At 28.6% G+C, this 24061-nt stretch overlaps 3 protein-coding genes across 3 annotated transcripts; all 3 read left to right on the forward strand.

The window, feature by feature from the left end:
- The first annotated feature begins 2915 nt into the window (after positions 1-2915).
- LOC105171915 (18.2 kDa class I heat shock protein) lies at positions 2916-3649 on the forward strand. The gene has a single exon (XM_011093173.3). It carries the CDS (start codon positions 3014-3016, stop codon positions 3479-3481), a length of 468 nt encoding a protein of 155 aa, XP_011091475.1. The 5' UTR covers positions 2916-3013; the 3' UTR covers positions 3482-3649.
- Positions 3650-8196: 4547 nt separating this feature from the next.
- Positions 8197-11595, forward strand: LOC105172073 (putative aldo-keto reductase 2). The gene is made up of 5 exons (XM_020697280.2): positions 8197-8502; positions 9147-9347; positions 10080-10252; positions 10697-10799; positions 11054-11595. Exons 1-5 carry the CDS (start codon positions 8287-8289, stop codon positions 11393-11395), a joined length of 1035 nt encoding a protein of 344 aa, XP_020552939.2. The 5' UTR covers positions 8197-8286; the 3' UTR covers positions 11396-11595.
- A 4532-nt stretch (positions 11596-16127) lies between these two features.
- Positions 16128-20280, forward strand: LOC105172072 (putative aldo-keto reductase 2). The gene is made up of 5 exons (XM_011093411.3): positions 16128-16425; positions 17307-17507; positions 18798-18970; positions 19410-19512; positions 19771-20280. The coding sequence occupies exons 1-5, from the start codon at positions 16198-16200 to the stop codon at positions 20104-20106; spliced, it is 1041 nt and encodes a 346-aa protein (XP_011091713.2). The 5' UTR covers positions 16128-16197; the 3' UTR covers positions 20107-20280.
- Positions 20281-24061: the final 3781 nt, after the last annotated feature.

Below are 24061 nucleotides of genomic sequence, written 5' to 3' on the forward strand. Positions count from 1 at the left end.
TTTAAGAAAATAAATATATTAAGACAGAGAAAATATAAAAAAATAATTTTACCGGTCTTTCCTTAAGTTCTAATTTTTATAAATTAAATATAAAATCTCATCTTCTATATCCATTCTTTTATTTAATAAGTTGGACTTATTATTTAATAAAGGGTTTATTGGGCTCGTATATTTAATTAAATTAAATATATGATGCACTTAATTAAGTGAGTTTTAATTAAATTAAATACAATTAATTGAGCCTTGTATTTTAATTAATTAAAATTGGCCCAAGCTCATTAATTAAGTTGGTGGAAATTGATAGAAAATAAAATTATTAACTAACAAATTCACTTTTGGAAAGTGTCGTGTTAGGCATCCTTTATTTGGAATAAAGGATTTTATTACCTTATGGATGGTTAAATAAACCAAGACATATTTTAATGCATCCATTCATGGTATATATGTGTATTAGTCATTTGGAATGACTAATGAATGAATATACAAAAATAATTTTCTACTCTCCTAATTTCCACTCGGCCGACCCTCCTCTTGAATGCACACTTGATGTGTATTTTTCTCCTTAATTTTCTTCTAGTAAAGAGAATTGAGGGACCCAATTCTAGTGTGGTGTAGACACAACTTTAGAGGGCTTCTATATTGAAGTCTTGCGTGAATTGATCAAACGAAGATGGCTCAAAGTAAATCAAAGAAAAAGGTAATTCTTGATTTACGTTCTTTGTATTTCATTCAACCATTAGTCCCCTTATTTTTATTATCATTTATTTTTATTAACTACATTGAACGCTCGTGAACTCCAAGATTACGTCCCTCGGAACTATGTTCTATTGCGATCTCATTTTAATTTATGCATTTTTATTATCGCCGCTTCCGCTTGCACGTTCCCGAGCCGATCCACTCGCACCTCGCGGTGCCTTTCAAAAATGCCTTACTCACTTATCCCTATACTTTTTTATTCTATTTCCTAAAATATGTTTGATTAAATTATCTCTCCCGAACTATTTTAGTGATTTAAAATTTTACTCACATTTTATTTTAAAAATAATATTTATATTTATAATTTTTTGTAAATTATGAAACACAAAAAATATTTATAAACTCAATATATGCAAATATATTTTACAAAATAAATAAATTATATTGAAAAGTATATGTAAATATGTGTCAATACATAATGCATATAACATTATAGAAAAAATATGTTATATAACTTATAAATTTTTATTCAATTACATGCCCACATAATAAAAATATATCATATCATTACTTAAAAAATATAACATATTATGTATTAATTATATCATAGATTTGCATATTTTACAGTATATATATGTTCAATATAATACTTTAAATTTGTGTCGATAATTTTTTCTTAAAAAAAATTCAATATATGTAACAATACAGACAAAAATTATGTAAATTTTTTTTATCAATTATGTAAAAAAATATAAGAATTGTAAATTTATGGAGTTTATACAGATTCTATACTCAGTATAAAATTATAAATTTTGGGTAGTGTTTATTTTAAATAAAAGAATTTATAATAATTGATATTATATTTAGGAGAATGATTGTAATAGAGATATTTTTGGAGTGTAAATAATAAGGATATTTTTATCATAAAAAATTAGTGTATATATGAGGGGCCATTTTATTACGTTTTATAGTTCAGGAGTATAAATGCACTTTATGCATAATTCAGGAATGCAAAGTGTATTTAGCTGTTTTATTTATAAAACTAGTGGCTCCCATCAAGTGTATTTTTTATTTTTGTGTCAGTAAACAAAAAAATATTTATATATTACTATTTACTAATATTATTATTATTATTATTAAATGATATTATTTATTTAATCATACAATGCACTATGATAAATAAATAAATACTTAGGACTAATTTTGATCCAAATAAAAAAAAGAAAAAAAAAAGAGAAGCTATGTTTAAATTAAAGGATATATTTATTTTTACAAAATATTTTAAAATAGACATAAGTATCTATTCAACAATTATGGAGAAACTCAAGTATCAATCAAAGCATTTACAAAAATTCAAATATTAATTTGATAATTATGAAGAAATTCGGGTATCAATTAGATCATTTACAAGATTCTTCATAGTAACCAAATAAATCTTAATTCATAATAGTTTTCAAACTCGAACAACTCATATCAATTACACATTAGTAACAACTTCTTCGTCTTCTACTTCGTCAAACATCATTAAATTAGTTAAATTACATACAAAGTGTAAATATATATATATATATATTAAATTAATCTTACGAGAGGACCCTCATAGACCTGAGAATTGCATCGAACCCGAACAAATTCTAAATTTTAGCAATCCGCTACCTATCCTGATCTCATTTTTTTGACCCAAATTCGCTCCAACCCTCCCCAATGACCACCGATAGTAATAGAATTTATACTATATGTAAAGTGAGAGTACCCTTTTAGTATCTCACTTAATTTTGGTATGTCATTTATTTTTAAAATTTTAAATTAATTAATTAATTCTTTCTTAACTTCTCTATTTATTATAGTCTTCATACCTGTCCTTTGATGGTTATTTTCTTTCATACAATTTTTTTAATTTTTCTACATTATTTATTATTTTTTATGTCAATTTTTTTATAAAACAAAATTTTTATCTTAATATATATTTTTAAACTTCAAAAACTAATTATATAAATATTTTATTTTAATTTATTTTTTAAAAATTGTGTACGGACATAATCTGTGTTACACTTACTAGTTTGGAATGAAACCTCCGATATGCATAAAAAAAAAAAAAAAGAAGGGATATCGCGAGTTGTCGAAAGAACGAGTTTTATCCAGAACATGCCAACAGTTGCTAAAAGCGTGGATCATAGAATTTACACGAAAGTGCGAGAATCATCTGCTAACCCATATAAAGAAGCGTGCTCCTTCAATCCATATTCCACAGCAAAAGATTCAAACGGCAATAAAATCTTCGTCGATCAAATCAACAAAGTTCTCGCAGAAAGCTAAAATGTCTCTGATTCCAAGCTTCTTCGGCACCCACCGGAGCAATGTTTTCGATCCGTTGTCGTTGGATATCTGGGATCCCTTCGAGCGCTGTCCTTTCTTAAACACCGTCGCCAATCTCCCCTCCACCGCCGTCGCCGACGCTCACGTGGACTGGAAGGAGACGCCGGAGGCCCACGTGTTCAAGGTGGACGTTCCTGGGCTGAAGAAAGAGGAAGTGAAGGTGGAGGTTGAGGACGGCAGAGTTCTGCAGATAAGCGGGGAGAGAAGCCGGGAAATACAGGAGGAGAAGAACGAGAAATGGCACCGCGTGGAGAGGCGCAAAGGGAGGTTCCTCCGCCGGTTCAGGCTGCCGGAGAATGCGAAGTTGGGGGAGGTGAAGGCGGCGATGGAGAATGGAGTGCTGACAGTGACGGTGCCGAAGGAGGAGGTGAAGAAGCCGGAGGTGAAGGCCATTGACATCTCTGCGTAATCCATCTCGTCGTCTTCGAATTGTGTGTTTGAGAGCTGTTGAATTAGTACAAAAAGAGTGATCTTTGAGTGATGAACAAAGAAAAGAGTGCAAAAACGAAGTCATTGTGAAAATAATTAATTTTATTTGTCAAAATGTGTGTTTAATAAAATATTTCAAAATGCCAAATTTTATTTTTATTTAAAATTAAAATATAAAATACAATTAATATAATTTTAATGTATAGTCAATTTTGAATACGAAATGAGATTGAATATGCAGCAAAAATATATAAAAATATTAAAAAAATAAAAGTTCGCAAGCCCATGACCAGAAATACTTAACTCTTATGTATAATGTATAATATTTTAATTATGATAAATTATCATGGTTAAAAATAAGCAATAACAAATAGTTATTGACTACAGCCACGCAATGGTTGTTAGCAGTAATTTTTGCCAAAGTGGCTAAAATACCTATCATGGTTAAAAACAATAACAAATAATATTTCGGCTCATAGCTATGGTAAAAATAATTTTTATGATGGATAATTTAAATTTTTGAATAAATTTTTATTTAATCTTGATTAATAAAAATTACTCATCATGATTTTAGTATGTAGCCAATAATACTATAGTAAAAAATAAATCTTCTAGTGAAGATTATTGTTATTCCTTTTCGGTAAATGTAAATTTCATTAAGTAAAAGGGGTACATAAGTACAGAACAACAAGTATCAACTAGGTGGGTTCCTCGACAGGCCAAGGAACCCGCCATAAACGATAAAGTGCGCATGTACTAACAGTATAAGGAAGTTGAACACTAAGAATCCTCTGTCGCAGTATTGTTATTCCTTTACTAACGGTCATTAATTTATCGTAGCATAATGCGTATTTTGACCTAATTAGTTAATTTAAAATTAAAAACAAAATATTCTTTCGATCAATCGATTTCAAATAAATAAATTGTAAAGCCCAAATTTAATATAAACTTAAATTTAGGACTTAATTTCCAAAAACTTATTCCTAAGTAATAATTTGATCCCAAAAATCTTGATGATGCATAAGTAGCATCATTTGTGAATTGAGATGGCAACAATTCTCCGGTGAAGATTGTCAAGATATCAACTCATATAAATATTATAATATCAACTGATATAAATAATATATTATTATTAAATGCAATAAATCTTTAGAATACTACAGTGAATATAAATATTATAATATAGTTAGATATTTTTTATTTAATTTTATCTAAGTTATTATAATTTAATTATCGTTATTATATTAATTTTTTGTTGAATTGAGTTATTATTTTGTATGCCGAGATAAATTATTATACATATAATAATATATAAAAAAAATTTGATTGGTTAATTCAATAAAACATTAATATAACAATGATAAGCTTATAATTATTAAAATGTTGATTATAATTAAAAATATTTAATAAATAAATTTGTGTGTCCCCGACTTGCTATGTTTATATTATATGTATTATTTTAGATGTGTTTTTATTATTTTTTATAATAAAAAATAATTAAACTTTCTCTTCTAGGTATCCTACTAGGACAACAAACTTTAACGATAATTATATCATTTTTTTAAAATTTAATATAATTTTATTTAAATTTCTTATAGTGTGAAAAATAATGTATAGTATCATTGACGTTTTTTTTGTTTAATAAATAAATTATTTAATTAGTCAAAATTCACTGAATTTTCTGATATTGATAAAAAAATTAAATAAAAATCTATATTTACATCTGGTTGACTTATTAAACTAACTTAGGGAGTGATTGCAAAAACTTCTGGTTTTAGAGAAGTGATTTTTATAGAAAAAGTTGAAAGTTGTAACAGAATTAAAAGTGGGTAGTGTTTGTAAAAAAAAAAATTAAAAGCAGATAAAAGTTAAATTAGATAGTGTTCGAAGAAAAACCACTTCTAAAATAAACTTAATTGATCAAAGATGATTTTGTCCCTGTGTTAAAAAAGATACTATTTTTTGCTTATTACATCAATTGTTGTTTGTCATTAATAATTATTTGTTCACAAAAAATAATAAATTCTATTTCAATTAGTATATTTCATATTTATTTTTAAAAAATATTACAAAAAATATGTGTAATCAAGTAATAATATGAGAATGAAACAATATAATTAGCAAATAAAATATAAAAATTTTAAAATATTAAATATGTGAAAGTATAAATTTGATTATTATTAAATTATTTGAAAACTTAAATATCAACTTTAAATATATAATTTTAAAAATAAATTTAAAACGATAAAATTGAATCAAGATTATCATAATAAGGGTAAAGTAGTCAAAAAATAAGTTGAATTTATTTACAGAAAAAATAAAGCAGCTTTTCTTAGTCGTTTTAGAATCAGAAATTGGCATCCCAAACACTAAAATGCTTTTTGAGAGCCAAAAGTTGAAAATTATTTTTCTAAAGCGGTCGCAAACTCCCTTACTGCAGGTGAAATGAATCTTCTCTGATCAAACTACTGTTCTACATCTTCACATGCTAATATATATGTAGAGCTACATCTTCACTTTATAAAGGTATTTTGTTCAGAAAATATTGGTTTCACCGGCAAGAAATCAGTAGTAAATGAATCGGGGATAAATATGAATTTTCATTTAATTACTTTGATAACATCAGCAAATTTCGTTAATTGTGATTGATAGCAGGATTAGACAAAACAAACGTCAAATGTACTAAACGTAATTTTTCAAACCACAGAAGAATTATGTGTAATTACATCAAACTTTAAAAAAAATCAGTATAATTATCCCCAAACTCTATCTACTACGAGTCTTGCCTGTTGGACCCCTCCTCCTACTGTTCCTCTAGCCATTCTACGACTTTCACATAGTTTGAAACCGTTTGATATTTTATAAGTTCATACATATTATATATAAAATATTTCAAAATGGACTATTGTATTAGATTTTATTTTAAAAATAAACTTCTAATATATTTGAATAAATTAAGTTCCTGGAACTTATAAAATATCACTAATGGCAATTTTATAATTAACATTACCAAAATTAAAATTTCTTAAATATTAAAATAAATGAGATACTTCTTATTATATTTTTTAACATTTCTATTTTTAAATTTTATAAACTCCTGTTTTACAATATTTATTATACACTTTCACCATTCCAAATTGTATTGATGAATTAAAACCTAACCCTACCTATTAGATCAGTGGCAAACTTCAAGTAACAACACTCACCACACTTCTCAACTTTTGGGTAAATTACACTTTTTGGTCCCTATATTTTGCCCTAAAACTGATTTTGATTCCTAATTTGTTCGAGGCACAATTTTAATCCTAATATTTATAAATTGCTATATTTTTGGTCCAACTGCTAAAATTGAGGTTAAAACTAATTGAATTGGAGAATACGGTCAAAAAAATTACAGACCCAAATTGATTGTGGGGCAAAAGTATAAGGACCAGAAATGTAATTTACCCTAAATAATATTTTTACTCCTGTAACTTATTTTGTTTACATATTTAGTTATTTTTGTTTTTTGATGAGTTTAATCTTGAACATTTCACATTTAGTCATTTTTCTGAAAAATTTAGTCATGTGTTGATAATTTTAGTCCCCTTCACACTTGAGTAGATTTTTTGTCCTGAAACTATAAGTCGTTAGGACCAATTGTCAACACATGACTAAATTTATCCAAAAATGACTACGTGTGAGATTTTCATGATTAAGTTTGTCAAAAAAAAAATAATTAAATATGTAAATTACGTAAGTTACAAGACAAAAAGTGCTAACGATCTATTGTTACATGACCTAAAAAATAATTTTATCTTCTTATCCAAATTAGGATTGGTCGAATCCAACTAATCACACGGCAAGTGTGATACACTTACGATGCGATTGTTTAATCTTTTTGAACTGTACACTAATCACATAACAAATATACTATATTCGTTATAAAATTAGTTCAAATTTAGGCTGACCTATTTGCACGAGAATTTCTCGTAGCATAGGTTTGGATTAAAATAAGAGGGGTTTTCAGCCATCTAAACTCATAGGATTATTAGGAATTTTTTGAAAAAGCTTACATTGTGTTTGGATTTCTAGTTTGAGTGTTTTGTTTTGTGTTTTGGAGATAAATAAGTGTGTGTTGAAAATAGACGATATATTTGAATTTGTGTTTTGAGATAATTTAAAATACTTTAAAATAAATGGTGTAGGTTTGATATTGGGATTTGGGATATAAAAATCACTATTTATGTCAAATCATATCTTTTTTATATATTTTTTATATATAAATATTATATGTTTAATGTTATATTTTTTGGAGACAAAAATCACTATTCATTGTCAAATCATGTCTCTTTTATATCATATATATAAGTGTATATATATAAAATAAAAAAATAAAAAAACACAGAAATAAGATGTAAAAACACAAAAACAAACATTGAGTGTGTTTTATCTCATCTTGAAAAAAACGAAAAACACAAAACCAAACAAAGCCTTAAAGACTTGCTCCGCCCTAGTTTCCAATGAGACTCGCCTCCATCGTATAGGATTAAGTAATCCAAAGAAAGGCTCTAATCTACCCAACCGAACTACAATGCCATGCCTACTTCATACCCTTAGCCTCCCTAACAAACACTAAGTACACCCACTTTTCCATTTTTTATTCGTTCGATAAATTCCGCCTGTCTTTGTTTTTATTGATATATTAATGGGATTCGCGTCTATAAATAAATACCTTTTCTTCACTAACTCTAGAAAAAGAAAGAAAAAACGAAAACGATCTTCAAAGTAAGAGAGGGAGAAGTAATGGGGACAAGAGTGGGGCGGATGAGGTTGGGATCCGAGGGCTTGGAAGTTTCGACTCAGGGACTCGGCTGTATGAGCATGTCCTCCTTCTACGGGTCGCCGAAGCCCCAGGCTGAGATGATACACGTCATCCGTCATGCTGTCAATTCCGGCGTCACCTTCCTCGACACCTCTGACGTTTACGGCCCCCACACCAATGAGATACTCATCGGCAAGGTATGATATGTTTATGCGGGTCTTTGGTTATACTGTCATTTGTGTCTGCATGTATCATAATAGCATGTAGTTTTTGTCGAACAAGCTGTAATTACTAAAATTAATTGTGAAATACTCTTTTAAATAATACCACATCAACTCATCATTTCAGGAAAAAAGTGCAAAAGTTTAATTAAATTTCAAAAGTGAGTGAATTGAATTATCGAGCATAATTTGGTAATATTGTTTCAAATTTCTACCCTAAGAATCTATTTATTTGATAGGGGATGGATCGATTTTCGCGATTTAATTATCAAGCATCATATTATTATTATTATTATTTTATCTGGTAATATAATTTTAAATTTGTGAAAGAAAATATACTCCTGAAAATTAAAAATATTCCACCAAAAATCCAACATTCTTCTTTTCTGAATAAGTTGATTACGATTATCAATATCAAGTATTTACAGCAAAAAACTATTTTGAACTATAATAATCATATACTAATCATCACATACTATTAAAATAGAACAACAACATCAGAATTATGAGGTTTCAATTTCGCTAATTGAACTAGACCTCGATGGCAAAATCCTAATATTTCGATGGGTTTTTTTTTTTCTTGGGAATCTGCTAATACAGACAGTATTGTCTTTATGTAGGCTCTGAAGGGAGGAATGAGAGAGAAAGTGGAGTTGGCAACAAAATGCGGAGTGAATTTTGAGAACGGGAAGATGAACATCGTCGGCGATCCAGCCTACATACAAGCCTGTTGCGAGGGCAGTTTGAAGAGGCTCGATGTCGACTACATTGATCTCTATTACCTCCATCGAATCGACACAACTCTTCCTATTGAAGTCCCGGTTAGTTTTTTATTTTCCTTTTATTTTTATTTTACGGTAAATTACAAGGAGTTGTTTTGAGATTTGTCTTAATTACAAATAACTTTTTGTTATTTAAAAAATTATAAATATTCTATAAAATTACAATTATACGAATAAAATATCTCCTAGAATGAGCTGTCACAAGATGGTATTTGTTAGGATACTTGTAATTTTGAGAAAATATTTGTACTTTTTCAAATATCGATGGGTATTTATAATTATGACAAATCTCAAGAGAGCACGCTGACCGGAAAATCACTACAACAAGATATAAAATTAGTGAATGAATATTAAATTTGAGACTAGTATATGTATTGAGTGACAATAATTATGATGTTTCACAATATAATTATTAATAATATAAAAATAGCACGAAGTTGTTGTTACGAGGTTGTCACGATACATTGCGTTACATTAACTATACACTGTAAAACCTCGACAGATTAACAATGTCGGCGACCACATAATTTTATTGATTTAAAGAGGTATTAACTAATCGATAAATTAATAATTTAAAGAGATTTTTTCGATTAAATGAATCAACATTATTTTTCATGAATAAAATATATACATTATTAATAATCAATATTATTTCGATTAAATAAAATATATTTTTTATCGAGTATTAATTTATAGATATTCTACTTTAGTTGTATCGTACTCTCATATTTAGTAGTTTCCTTATTGTTTTGAACCTCTTTTCTGCAAAAGATGGGAGAACTGAAAAAGCTGGTGGAAGAAGGAAAAATAAAGTACATTGGTCTATCTGAGGCCTCAGCTTCGACGATCAGAAGAGCGCATGCTGTCCATCCAATAACAGCAGTACAATTAGAGTGGTCTATGTGGATTCGAGATGCAGAGGAAGAAGTAATTCCTACTTGCAGGTCTCACAAATACTCTCTCAATATGCATCGCAAGCTAGAAAAAAAAATTACTCAAATTAAATTTAATCGAATCGAATCAATCACATATTAAATGTAGTTACACTCTAAGGTCATAGATTCGAACCCCACTAATGTGTGGGATGTTATTCTACTTTAATAGTCAGATGTTAATTATATATACTTATTTGATATTGACGATTAGTATGCTATTATAACTGTCGGTAGTTGATTGGTATAAATTAATATTTGATATTGATGATTGTAGTCGATTTATTCACTTAAAAAAATATAAAATCAGGAAAAAAAATTCAAATTAAGCTTGATCGAATTAAATGAATCACGTACGATTATTAGTTACACTTGTTATACAATCGAGGAAATTGAATTTGGGCTATAATTGCTTGTGGAATTGTTGTATTATGGTGGTTGTTGATGTGGTTTCAGAGAACTTGGGATTGGAATTGTAGTGTACAGTCCTCTTGCAAGGGGATTCCTCTCGTCGGGTGCAAAAGTGGTCGACTACATGTCTGAAACTGATTTTCGAAAGGTTGGCATTCCATCCTAGTGCTATGTTTAATATAGTTATTTTAATGTCGGAAATTTTAGTAAAGATCCGACTCGATCCAATTTAAAATAATTATATAACAAGTGTAATATATTCATTATGTGATTGGTGTACAATTAAAAAATATTGATGTATTCAAATTGGGTCATTTGAAAACTTCTCTTCAAATCATTTTTTCAAATTCAAATCCATCAATTCAAATACATTCATATAATTTCTGCTACATGTACTTGCAGTCTATCCCAATGTTTCAACCCGAGAATTTGGAGCATAACCACGAGTTGTTTGAGCGGGTCAAAGATATGGCGACCCGCAAGGGATGCACGGCGTCACAGCTGGCTTTGGCGTGGGTCCATCATCAGGGAAACGATGTGTGTCCCATACCGGGTACGACTCGAATCCACAATCTCGAGCAAAACATCGGGGCTTTAGCCGTGAAGCTGACGGTGGAAGAGATGGCTGAGCTTGATGAGATTGCTTCGTTGGTGAAGGGTGATCGGTATGGCCCTGAAATGGCAACATGGCGGCATGAGGAAACTCCGCCCTTGTCTTCTTGGAAGGTTATTAATACTGCATGAAAAAAAGATTTTATTTTGGAAAAATAATTTACCGTGCGCTGTGCGTATGGACTAAAATTTGATGTGTTTCGTTGAAATTATGGAATATTTCTTTCGATTTAGTTTATTGAAAACTCGAATAAAGGGTTCTCTGGAATATAAGTTTTCGATTTATTGAGATATTTATTTATTTTTAATGAAGGTCCTTCGTGATTTGCTGATTTTTCGGATTTTTGTAATTTTTGTCGACTTTTTAGTAATATTTGGATATGTTTTTTGAGTATTCAGGTTGACTCAACGGTTGTAAATTGATTATAAAATAATTAACTAAGGGTAAAATATATCATGTTGCGCTGTTGAGATTTGATATTATTACAAATATCCTTTGTTGTTTGAGAAACTCTCGATATCCCTTATGTGCGACAAATTTATATAATCCTTGGACGGTAACATAAAAATATTAAAAATATTAAAAAAATTAATAAAATATAAAAATTGGATTGTAACATAAAAATATCAACTTTACCCTTACTAAAACTTTAAGTTTTTTTTTAAAAAAAAATAATAAAATATAAAAATATGATGTTTGAAGGATATTATTATAAAAAAGAATGCAAAAATCTTATATTGGAATATGGGTGTTATTATAAATATATATATAAATATAATGCATGGTTCAAAATGGTATTTCGGACAATTCAATACAAAATTTAGATGAAAACCTAGTGAAAGCTAATGAAATGGGTCAACTATTGCGCGGATGTTATTATCAAAGAGGTATCAATAATTTCTTAAATAATAAGAGGTATTTGTAATTATATCAAATTTTAGAAAAACTCGACATAATTTACCCAGTAATTAATTATGAGAGAATGAATTTTAGAATAATTAATTTAAAAAAAAGTGATTATAACGCTTAGATTCATAATCTCTCAATTGATTATAACTAAATAAAAAAACCAACCTCATTTTTAAGGTTATTGACGAAATTAAAAAAATATTTAATATACAATAACCGATAAATCGAAAATGAACAATTACAGTGGAACAAAAAATTACATATTGTAATTTTACCAAAATAGTTTCATTTTCCAGATTCGTCAAATCTTTGAATTTATCTTTTGCATTTGATGATAAAACAAAAGTAAGTATTTGGCACAAGCACTTATTATTATTTTTGTATAAGTCCTAATCATAAGATTAAGATTTAGAGGCACACATGTTTACAACACGACTAAATTACAAAGGCCTCTCTAGATATTGGCCTTAATAATAGGGTGAATAGCAATTTATTTCCTGTAATATTAAAAATGAGCACATTACCTCCATATTAAAAAAATATAGCAATTTATTCTCCTATACTTTTTAAAATGAAGCAATTTACCTCCTTACACAGGGAGGTAAATCGCTTGATTTTGAAAATCATAGAGGGATAAATTATTGTATTTTAAAAAACACAGGGAGGTAAGTCGTAATTTATTTTTTTATAAGGGGGTAATTTGCCCATTTGTGATATTACAAGGGGGTTGCTTGCATTTTTCCCCTTATATACCTCATTGTTATTTGAAAAACTATAAATACCCCCTCTGAAATTGTAAATATCCTAATAAATACATTCTACAATGAGTTGTCACAAAAAAATATTTATTAGGATATTTATAATTTTAAAAAAAGATATTTATAATTTTTTTGAAAAAAACAATGAGGTATTTATAACTATTATAAATCTTCGAAACCCCTTGTAATTTACCCCTACAACATTAAAACAACATTGTAAATTTTCATACCGATTTCATTCAACATTTGAACTAATTTTGTATCCCAAATGTAGTACCACAACTTTTCTTTATCAGCATTACTTCTTGTATTTTTTTTTTCTTTTTTAGTAAGGATCTCAGGACCATAGGTCCCTCCACTATAAATTATAACGTAAGCTCGATCATTTGAATTGATTTTAGACGAACGTCCCTCTTACGTGCAATAAAACTCCCGAATATAGGTCACGAGCCTTGTTGATCACTCATTAATCCCGTCTAAGTAACTATAGATCTTCTTGTATTTATATCCTCTCACATTCCGTGGAAAGAAAAGAGTATAAAGATCAAATTAAGGGTAAATTACAAAGGGTGTTCTTGACATTTTCTATAATTATAAATACATTTTTAATTGTTTGAAAAATTATAAATAACTTTTAAAAATTAGCGATTGTCTATAAAAAATATCCTATTTAATGGGCTGTTGTGAGGGAATATTTATTAGATGTTCATTAATTTATATTTTTTTGGAGGTGGGAGGAGGGGGCATTTGTAATTTTCAAACAATAAAAAGATATTTTTAATTATAAGAAATTCAAAGAAAGCCGTTGTAATTTAATCTTAAATTCATCATGAATAAAAAAAAAATATCAAATATAATTTTTCAAATTATAGGTGATCCATGTGTATGTTAAACTTTAGAGGAGAGCGCGAGGTAATTGTCCCATAAAAAAAACTGTATATATATATATATATCACAAATCACAATAAAGTATTTGAAAACACCAATATTTTTTCAGGACATAAATATTGTGAAAAATATATATAAAAAACATAATTAAAAGCATTTCAAAATGAGCTAATTAATGAATTTATTTACTTCTAGTTGTTATTCTTATAATTTTAATTTTATTGTAAAGATAAAATTTAAAATAAATTATTATTAATTTTTTTATGAGATCATACATGCTGGGCAAAATTGTGTTTTGGTACTGTTAAAAAAGGTCAGTTTTATTTTTGGTACCACAAATTTTCAAGTTCGGGTTTTGGTACCATTAAACCAAAAAATAAGCATTTTTGGTACCAACTTAACAACAGAGCCCATGTGGGCCTAAACGGCCGTCAACTCCACAATTTTGGCTGGAAAAGTCACGTGAGTCTGAGAAAAAAGAGGAAAAATTGGTCTTCCAACATTTCATAGTATTTTGGTACCATTAAACTTAAAAATAAGCCTTTTTGGTCCCATAAAGTCATGTGAGGCACAAAATAAGTAATACAACATATTCCAAAATAAAAGATAGAATGCATAAACATGAAGCAAAATATATTGGTTATAAATACACGATTTGAGCTAATTGAGACCTGGTTTGACAAAACCCACTTGACAAAATATATGCATTGCAATGCACAATTTTTCGCTAATTGAAACCTGCCAAAAAACTTCAATCTATACAAGTATTTAACCTATTTCTAGATGTCTTTTCGTTATAAAACTTTTTATAAAGTTTTATCACATGATACTTATAATACTTGTTAATTTTCAAAATTTTTGAAATTCAAGTAAATTTATAAAATTCCTTGAATTATGCTATAGGGTAGTGCCCTTTTCTGCAGAATCATACTCTTTCTGAAATTTTATATAATAATTGTAAATAGTTTATAACGATTTATTATTTCTGTATTAACTAATGAGTCTTGAGTAACATATAAAATTTATAAGATTTTTCTATGGATGGCCGAATTTTAAAAATCCATCCAAGTAAACTCTGACTCTGTATTATAGCTATTTTTCATCTCGATTTTGCGAATTTTTACACCTATTTATTCAACTAAATTTTATCTGATATATTTTTATATATGTTAATTAATACCTTTATCACTTTATTTAAAATTTTCAAAGCCATATACTAAATATATAGGTTGAAGTCTTTTGGCAGGTTTCAATTAGTGAAAAATTATGCATTGCAATGCATATATTTTGTTAAGTGAGTTTTGTCAAATTTTATCAAACTAGGTTTCAATTAGCTTAAATCGTGTATTTATAACCAATATATTTTGCTTCATATTTATGGATTCTATCTTTTATTTTGAAATGTGTTGTATTACTTATTTTGCGCATCACATGACTTTATTTGACCAAAAAAACTTATTTTTAGTTTTAATTGGTATCAAAACACTATGGAATGTTGGAAGACCAAATTTTCCTCTTTTTTCTCAGACCCACATGACTTTTTCCTCCAAAATTATGGGGTTGGCGGCCGTTAAGGCCCATGTGCACGGCACATGGGCTTTGCCGTTAAGTTGGTATTAAAAAAAATTATTTTTTGGTTTAATGGTATCAAAATCTGAACTTGCAAAATTTGTGGTACCAAAAACAAAACTGACTTTTTTTAATGGTACCAAAATACGATTTTGCCCTACATATAATATATATATTTCAAATAAATATTTTTACTTCACGTTTGCTAAAACAAAAATAATCCGACCCGGCGCATAATATTAAATTATACGTACTTAATTAAAACAAAAAATCCCCTTCACATGCAAACGAAAAGCCAAGTTAACAATTCTATGTTTTCCTGCTTAATACAACCACAGCAAAAGCAAAATATTCTTACAAAATAAAATATTAAATAATTTATTATTTTCTTATCAAATTCAATGTAAATTTAATACACACCTAGAAAAAAATTATACTTCACGCGTTGCGCGAGCACATTTTATTAGTAAAAAAAAAATTCAAATGGGTCCGTAATATTAAATTATAGATACCTAATCAAGCATAGAATAAAGAAATATTTGATGTGCATGTGAGGAATATTAGTTAATTTGCATAAGTCCAAAATTACATCGAGAAAAGTAATAAGAGATAGTCTTAACATAATCTTGTAGATCTAATTATAATTTTAAATTAATGAAGTTATGTCCCCTCAAATAATGTCTTTAATTCCCGCCCCCCCCCCCCCCTCCCCATTTAAACCTCCCTTCGCCTCGAAGAATCACCGTATATCCTCTTTCTTCTCTTCTTGAATCGACATTCTTACTAGAGATATAAGGGTGGAAGAAGCAATGGGGACGACGGAGAGTGAAGCGATGGGGAGGATGAAGCTAGGGTCCGAGGGCCTGGAAGTGTCGACTCAGGGACTCGGCTGCATGAGCATGTCCTCCTTCTACGGGCATCCGAAGCCCGAGCATGAGATGATAGAGGTCATCCGTCATGCCATCAACTCTGGTGTCACCTTCCTCGACACCTCTGATGTTTACGGCCCCCACACCAATGAGATACTCATCGGCAAGGCATGATTTTATTAGTTTGTTTTACTCAAACTCATATTGTGTCTTTTGTTCTGTTTGTGATATATACATGGTATAAAGATTTCGTCATCTATTTTATTTAAAAAAATATATATAAATGTTAATTGTATATGTTAGACTGTGCCGAATACTAATTAATCATAGTTATACAATAGTTATTACCCGTTTTTGCTAGTGAAGTCAATTATATATATAGCTGATGTTTTGGCGGTATCTAAAATCATAACAAATACTAACCAACATGGTTAAACTTTAAATTTTTAGGTTGAGTTTGTCTGATCGTGGTAGATAGTATTGATTTACTATATATACAGTGTAGAGAATAATTAATTTATTCTTTCTAGTGTAAAAGCTCTTTGAAGTATACCAAAATTCTTGTACTAGATATATTAAAATCGACATTTATATAATTAATTATAAAATTATGAATCCAAACGTCATAATAATTGTTTTCTAAAATTAAACATTACAAAATAATTAATTCTTTCATAACCATAACCAATTATGCAACAGTCGGACCAAACTAGATCTTTGGGATGTGTATGGCCAAACTTATATAAGCTCTAATACCTCACAAAACGTTTATTATAAGATTCAAAATTAAAATATCATAAGATTATAAGTTCCTTCAGAAAACTATGTAAAAAATGACAATGTATAAATCTTGATATTTTGATGGGAAAAAAATGCAATTTATCTTCATTTGATACGTAGAATAAGCAAAAATCCCCCTGTAAAAAAAGAATTAGCAAATTATCTCCTGTATTTTAAACAATAAATCAAATTACCCCATATAAAACAATATTATTATTCTTTTTTTTCTTTGAAAATCTGCTGACACAGACAGTATTGTCTTTATATAGGCTCTTAAAGGAGGAATTAGAGAGAAAGTGGAGTTGGCCACAAAATGCGGAGTGAATTTTGAGAACGGGAAGATGAACATCGTCGGCGATCCAGCCTACATACGAGCCTGTTGCGAGGGCAGTTTGAAGAGACTCGGCGTCGACTACATTGATCTCTATTACCTCCATCGCATTGACACCACCCGGCCTATTGAAGTCGCGGTTAGTTTCGGATCTCCCCTTTAATTTTATTTTAGAGTAAATTACGACGGACTTTCGTCAGATTTGTCTTAATTATAAGTACTTTCTCGTTATTTGAAAAATTATAAATATTTTCTTAAAATTATAAATACCCTCTTAGAATGAGCTGTCACGAGATGATATTTGTAATTTTAAAGAGACATTTATAATTTTTCAAACAATGAGAGGTATTTATAATTTTGATAAATTTCAGGAGAGCACGTTGTAACTTACTCTTTGTTTTATTGCAAATCGACTAAAGAATCGCTGCAACAAAACTTTAAATTAGTGATTGAATATTAAAATGGAGACTTATATATGTATTGAGTGACAATCGTTATGATGTTTCACAATATAATTATTAATGATAATAATATGCATGAAGTTGTTGTTACGAGGTTGTCACAGTACATCGTGTTACGTTAATTATATATAGTAAAACCTCAATAGATTAATAACGTCGGTGTCCAAGTAATTTTATTAATTTAAAGAGTATTTATTAATCGATAAATTAATAATTTATTAATTAAAGAGATTTTTTTTTTTATTCAACAAACCTACATTATTGTTCATGAATAAAACATATACATTGGATTGGCTTTGAAGGAAGCACTCAATAGCGCCAACAACTTTTCGCAATTTTTTGTTCCAGTATAAGAACGCAATACCGAAGCTTTTCGATCCGATAAGAAAAGTTAGAGATGAAATACAAGTAGATTTAAATTTTAAAAACCAGCACACAACAATACAGTCGTATTTTACTAAGTTGTCTTAGTTATTTTGTAGCTTTATATAATTATTAATTTATAATATTGAAGAGACCATAAATTTATATAAAAGGATCATTTGAAAAAATTATTTTTTTAATTTATCAAATTTATTAATTTAGACCTCGGGTCCAAGTTGGGACTGAAAAAAAATATTATTTAAAAAGTATTAATTTATCAAGTATTAATATATAGAGATTGCACTAATGACAATTTTATATAATATTTTTTGGTATTAATTATTGATTTGCGACGACTTTAATGGAAATAGTATCACTATTAAAACTAAGAATAAGTTCGTTTAAAACTAATTCCACTAACAGTTATATTGTAATAAGATCAAAATTACCGTGACACAATATATATTTTCAGCGATAATTTTGAAAAAAATATCACTTAATATTCTATCATTAATATTATTATTATTTTTTTAGTGTAGTTCAGTTATTATGTATTCCTATATTTTGTAGTTTCCTGATTGTTTGGAACCTCTCTTTTGCAAAAGGTGGGAGAACTGAAAAAGCTAGTGGAAGAAGGAAAAATAAAGTACATTGGTCTATCGGAGGCTTCAGCTTCGACGATCAGAAGAGCGCATGCTGTTCATCCAATAACAGCAGTACAATTAGAGTGGTCTATGTGGATCCGAGATGCAGAGGAAGACGTAATTCCTACTTGCAGGTCTCACAAATATTTTCTAAATATATATCGTAACTCGTAAGGGCGTATATGAAATTAGGAAAGAAAAAATTGACAAAGTTGAAACCCTATAATTTTAAGGCAGTGGGTTCGAACCCTAATAATGTGCGGGACGTTATTTTACTTTAATAGTACTTTCCACTTTAACATTACGTGTTAATTAGATATAATTATCTGATATTGGTTTACTGTATAATTGTTGTAGTTGTTTGACATATATATTGAATATTGATGATTGTAATCGACTTATTAACTTAAAAAAATATATAAAATTAGGAAAAAGTTTAAATTAAACTTAATTGAATTAAATGAATCACATATAAAATATTAATTACACTTGTTATATAATGGACAAAATTGAATTTGGGGTATAATTGCGTGTGGAATTGTTGTATTATGATGGTTGTTGATGTGGTTTCAGAGAACTTGGGATTGGAATTGTAGTGTACAGTCCTCTTGCAAAGGGATTCCTCTCATCCGGTGCAAAAGTGGTCGACTACATGTCTGAAACTGATTTTCGAAAGGTTGGCGTTCCATCCTAGTACTATGTTTAATATAGTTATTTTAATGTCGGAGATTTTAATAAACATTCGATTTGATCAAATTTAAATTAATTATATGACAAGTTCAATATATTTATTATGGGATTGATATACAATTTAAAAATATTGAGGTATTCAAATTGAGTCATTTGAAATCTTTTCGTCAAAAATCATTCCCTCAAATTCAAATCCATCAATCCAAATGCACCATTACATGATTTCTGCTACGTGCGCTTGCAGTCTATCCCGATGTTTCAACCCGAGAATTTGGAGCATAACCAGAAGTTGTTTGAGCGGGTCAAAGATATGGCGACACGCAAGGGATGCACAACGTCCCAGCTTGCTTTGGCGTGGGTCCATCACCAGGGAAACAATGTCTGTCCCATACCGGGTACTACTCAAATTCACAATCTCGAGCAAAACATCGGGGCTTTAGCCGTGAAGCTGACTGCGGAAGAGATGGCTGAGCTCGATGAGATTGCTTCGTTGGTGAAGGGTGATCGGTACGGCCCTGAAATGGCAACATGGCGGCATGAGGAAACTCCGTCCTTGTCTTCTTGGAAGGTGGATGCATGAGAAAGATGTTGTAGTGTCGTACGGCTTAAATTTTGATGTATTTCATTCAAACTATGGAGAAGTTTTCGATTTTATTTAGTTTATTAAAACTAGAATAAAAGGTTCTCCAGATCATAAGTTTTTAATTAGTTAAGATACTCGTTTTTCTAATGAAAGTGTTTCGTTATTTGTTGATTTCCTGGTGTTTGATTAGTTTCAAGGATCTTATGATTATGCAGGCTTGAATCTGTGTTTTTTTGGGTGAATTAGGCGTAATTTGGTTTGATTGTGAGAGAATAAATTTATACTATTAGCGTCCCATGAACATAGACACAAAAGAGGGGTAGATACATGATTGCCTGTAAAAAGTTAACTAATCAATCACTTGCTTCAAACAAGTCTTTCAATCAAAAGATCTTACTAAAATCATTCACCAATGGTTCCTTTTTCCTTAGCAAAATTTGCTCCTTTCCTTTCTTTACAGAGTTAACTGCAGCATTACGCGTGGGCGCGTCTAGTCAAGTTTGCAAATTTGCCACAATTTCCTCCTCCTTCCTTAAATGTCTTCAAATGTAACTTTTAGTTCCAATTTACCATCTTTACTTCCCATCAAACCTTTTATATTGAAAATGCAATAAAATCATATGATTCCGAGTATTTAGCTCTTAAAAGAAGACATTATTATCATCAAAATATGACAATCATGCACTGATCAAAGCTTGTAAGAAAAAATAAATATGAAAAATATGAGAGAGAAAAAAACTAAATGTGACGGTGTCTTGTTAAAATTATGGAAGTTTGTGAGGGCAAAAAAAATGAAAAATATGAGAGAGAAAAATGAAATAGTGGGTTGAGACAAAAAAAATTATAATTTAAAATATTAAATTGATATTAAAAATTACTATTATGGGCATTTTTCTGAAAGAATAAAACAAATAAAAGGGTAAAATGGGACAATAAAAAATTGGTACGATCAATTAATTTTATTTTATAATAATATAAATATAGATATTGTATAACATAAACAATAAATGGGCCCATATAATATTAAATTATAGGTATTTTTTTTTATTTGGTACTTAATTGGTAAAAAATATAGGTACTTAATTGGAGAAAAATGTCCCCTTCACATGGAAAAGAACATTCCCCATCCATAAAGCTAAGCTAACAAATCTATATACACTGCAAAATGTCAGCAGTATAAGGAAAAAGGGGTTCACTTTTATGACACTACACATGCTCATCTCTTTAACTCTTTTAGGGGATTTTTTTTTTTTTTTTTGAATGATAAGTACATAATTATATTAATACATTAAATTATGATTAATTTATATAAAATAAAATAAATACTTATATATTATTTAGAATTTAAATTCAAAAATTTAAATTTATTTATAAAATTTTAATTTTTAATTTGTTAAGCTAAAACATCAATAATATATTATTATTTGAGGATCTCAATCTCATAAAAGCTCTCTCAAATCTTTGCAACCATCATTACCCACAACCCAAACTCCTTCACAGTGCCCAAGATTTTATTTATTTATTTATTATTTATTTTATATTTTTAAAATTTCTAATATTTAATTAACAATCACAGCACATTAATCACTATCTGTATAGATATGACAGTGATAGTGGGGCATATGTCATTTGTTGATTGTAAACGAGAATTTTACACTTTTTATATAAGTTTTAAAACTTTCTTTTCCTATAGAGGTGCCTTTTTAAAAATAACTAAAATCTATTTTATCTCCTGTGTTTTGTTGTAATAGCTAAAAAATCCCTTGTGCTGAGAAAATAGGTTAAAACCCCTCTTGTATTTTGTAAGACTCGGCAAAAAACATTCATTTTTTTAGTAATTAACGGTAGATATATTACATGCGCGAGTGGTGCGAGTGGGGGTGTTTTTATGTCGTTTTGGACCTTATTTTTAGGTGTTTTGGATTAAAAATGCTTTTATATTGTGTTTAAATTACAATGGGCAAAATTACTTTTTTTAACCTTATTTTAGTGTTTTTTTTTTTTGCATTTCCATCCCTTGTAAAAATATAATTTCGTTTGCTTAACTATATTATTTAAATATTAAAATACTAAAACAATATATATATATATTTGTAAAATTTATAACTTAAAATCAAACTAAAATCACATTAAAACAATATGTAAAAGTTTATTTTTCAAATATAATGCATATCAATGTAAATTTTAACCAATAATAACAATAATTTAAATTATTATTTATCTTAAGTATATTTTAATAGATTACAGTATTTCTTGTAATAGTATTTAAATTCAAATTACTATTACATAAATTTGTAATGAAAATTTTAATATTTTTTTTTTGTGTTTTGAATTTATTTTAAATCAATTTTCTTATTTTTATTAAAAAATCTTAAAACTTTTTAAAAACTTCATTTTAATTAAAACCTTAATTAAAAAATTTTATTCTTTCAAAATTGAGGATGGCCACCGCCGCCACCGAGTAGGGGGATGGCGCTAGAATCTGGGCACAATGTCGTCGTCACACAAAACATCTTTGGGCGACGCCCTCACCGTCGCCTAGACAATCTCTAGGGGATGGCAACATCGCGCCTAGATTCACTGGTGTGGGTTCGTGGCCCAAATCCTCTTAGGGGCATCTCCATTAATGGTGGCGGCGAGGTTGTAAGTACAAATCACTCTCATCTTTTATATAATTATAAAAACTACTCATGGGAGCCAAAAAGTGGAGATAGGTTGTATAATAATATTGATATTTTTGGAAAATATATCTGTAGCTTTTCAAAAAAAATATAGATTTATATAAATAATATTAATTTTTTTAATAACTTATGTGTAATACTTCAAAATTCAGAAATGACTCATATAAATAGATCATAGATAAAGACATGGGAATGTAATTATGAGAAAAGAATTTGAATAAATACAAATTGTTAGGCGCTTGGCGACATGCTTTTACCACAAAAGTGGAGATAGAAGAAAAATTAGGCAACCGAAAGTGAAATTAGTTTTATCAATGAGTACAAAAATAATTTAGCAAAACACACAACAACACTAGTTGGGAAAAATATTATTTTTTAGTCCTATAATTTAGGTTTTATTTACATTCAATCTCATTGATTATGTATTTCTCACATCATTAGGAAAATTATAATTTTTCGTTATAGTTAATTACTATAATTAAAAGTTAAGAATATTAACGAATACTAATTAATTACGGCTGCGCAATAATTGTTAGTTATTGTTTCTGCAAGCGGGATCAAAACATTAGTTACAGATAAAAACTGTAGCAAATGTTTTGGCCATATGGCGAATGTTGATTAACCATGGTCAAAATCCAAGTTTTCACGTCAGTTTTATTTGGTCATGGTAGATCATATTGATTTATCATGAATTTCAAACTGTGATAATTTATAAAAAGTTAACGACAATGTTGATTTGGCACGTTAGTTGGGGATAAAAATATTATCTTTTTTTGCGTAAATTAGGTCCTATATGATTCTCATTAAATCAATTAAAAGTTCGATTAGATTAATAATCAATAAGATGAACTCATTAATTCAACCAATTAATGGTTAATTACTTTAATTTTAATTAACTCAATTAACAAAAAGGTTGGTCAGATTAAAGTGCTTATTTATTGATTTAATTAATTAATTATTTTAATTTAAATTAAATTAAGTTTGGCAATTAGGAATAGATCATGAATTAAATATAAGTTGTTCTTTTTTTTTTTTTTTAATGAAAATAGTGTAGTACATCCTTGGCATATATATAAATCACAAATTTCAAATTAGAGCATTATTTAGTAGAAACAAATAAATGAAAAAAAAATAGTATAAAAATATATTAAATATTCACATTTTGATCTCAATCCTACAACCCATCAATGATTTCTTATCCGAGTGGTAATGTTGAAATTTTATAATCAAAATGTCGTGAGTTCGAGTCCTACATATGTAGTATTTGTTGC

This window comes from Sesamum indicum, linkage group LG10 (assembly GCF_026168435.1).
Source record: "Sesamum indicum cultivar Baizhima isolate 11 linkage group LG10, ASM2616843v1, whole genome shotgun sequence".
NCBI classification, from domain to species: domain Eukaryota; kingdom Viridiplantae; phylum Streptophyta; class Magnoliopsida; order Lamiales; family Pedaliaceae; genus Sesamum; species Sesamum indicum.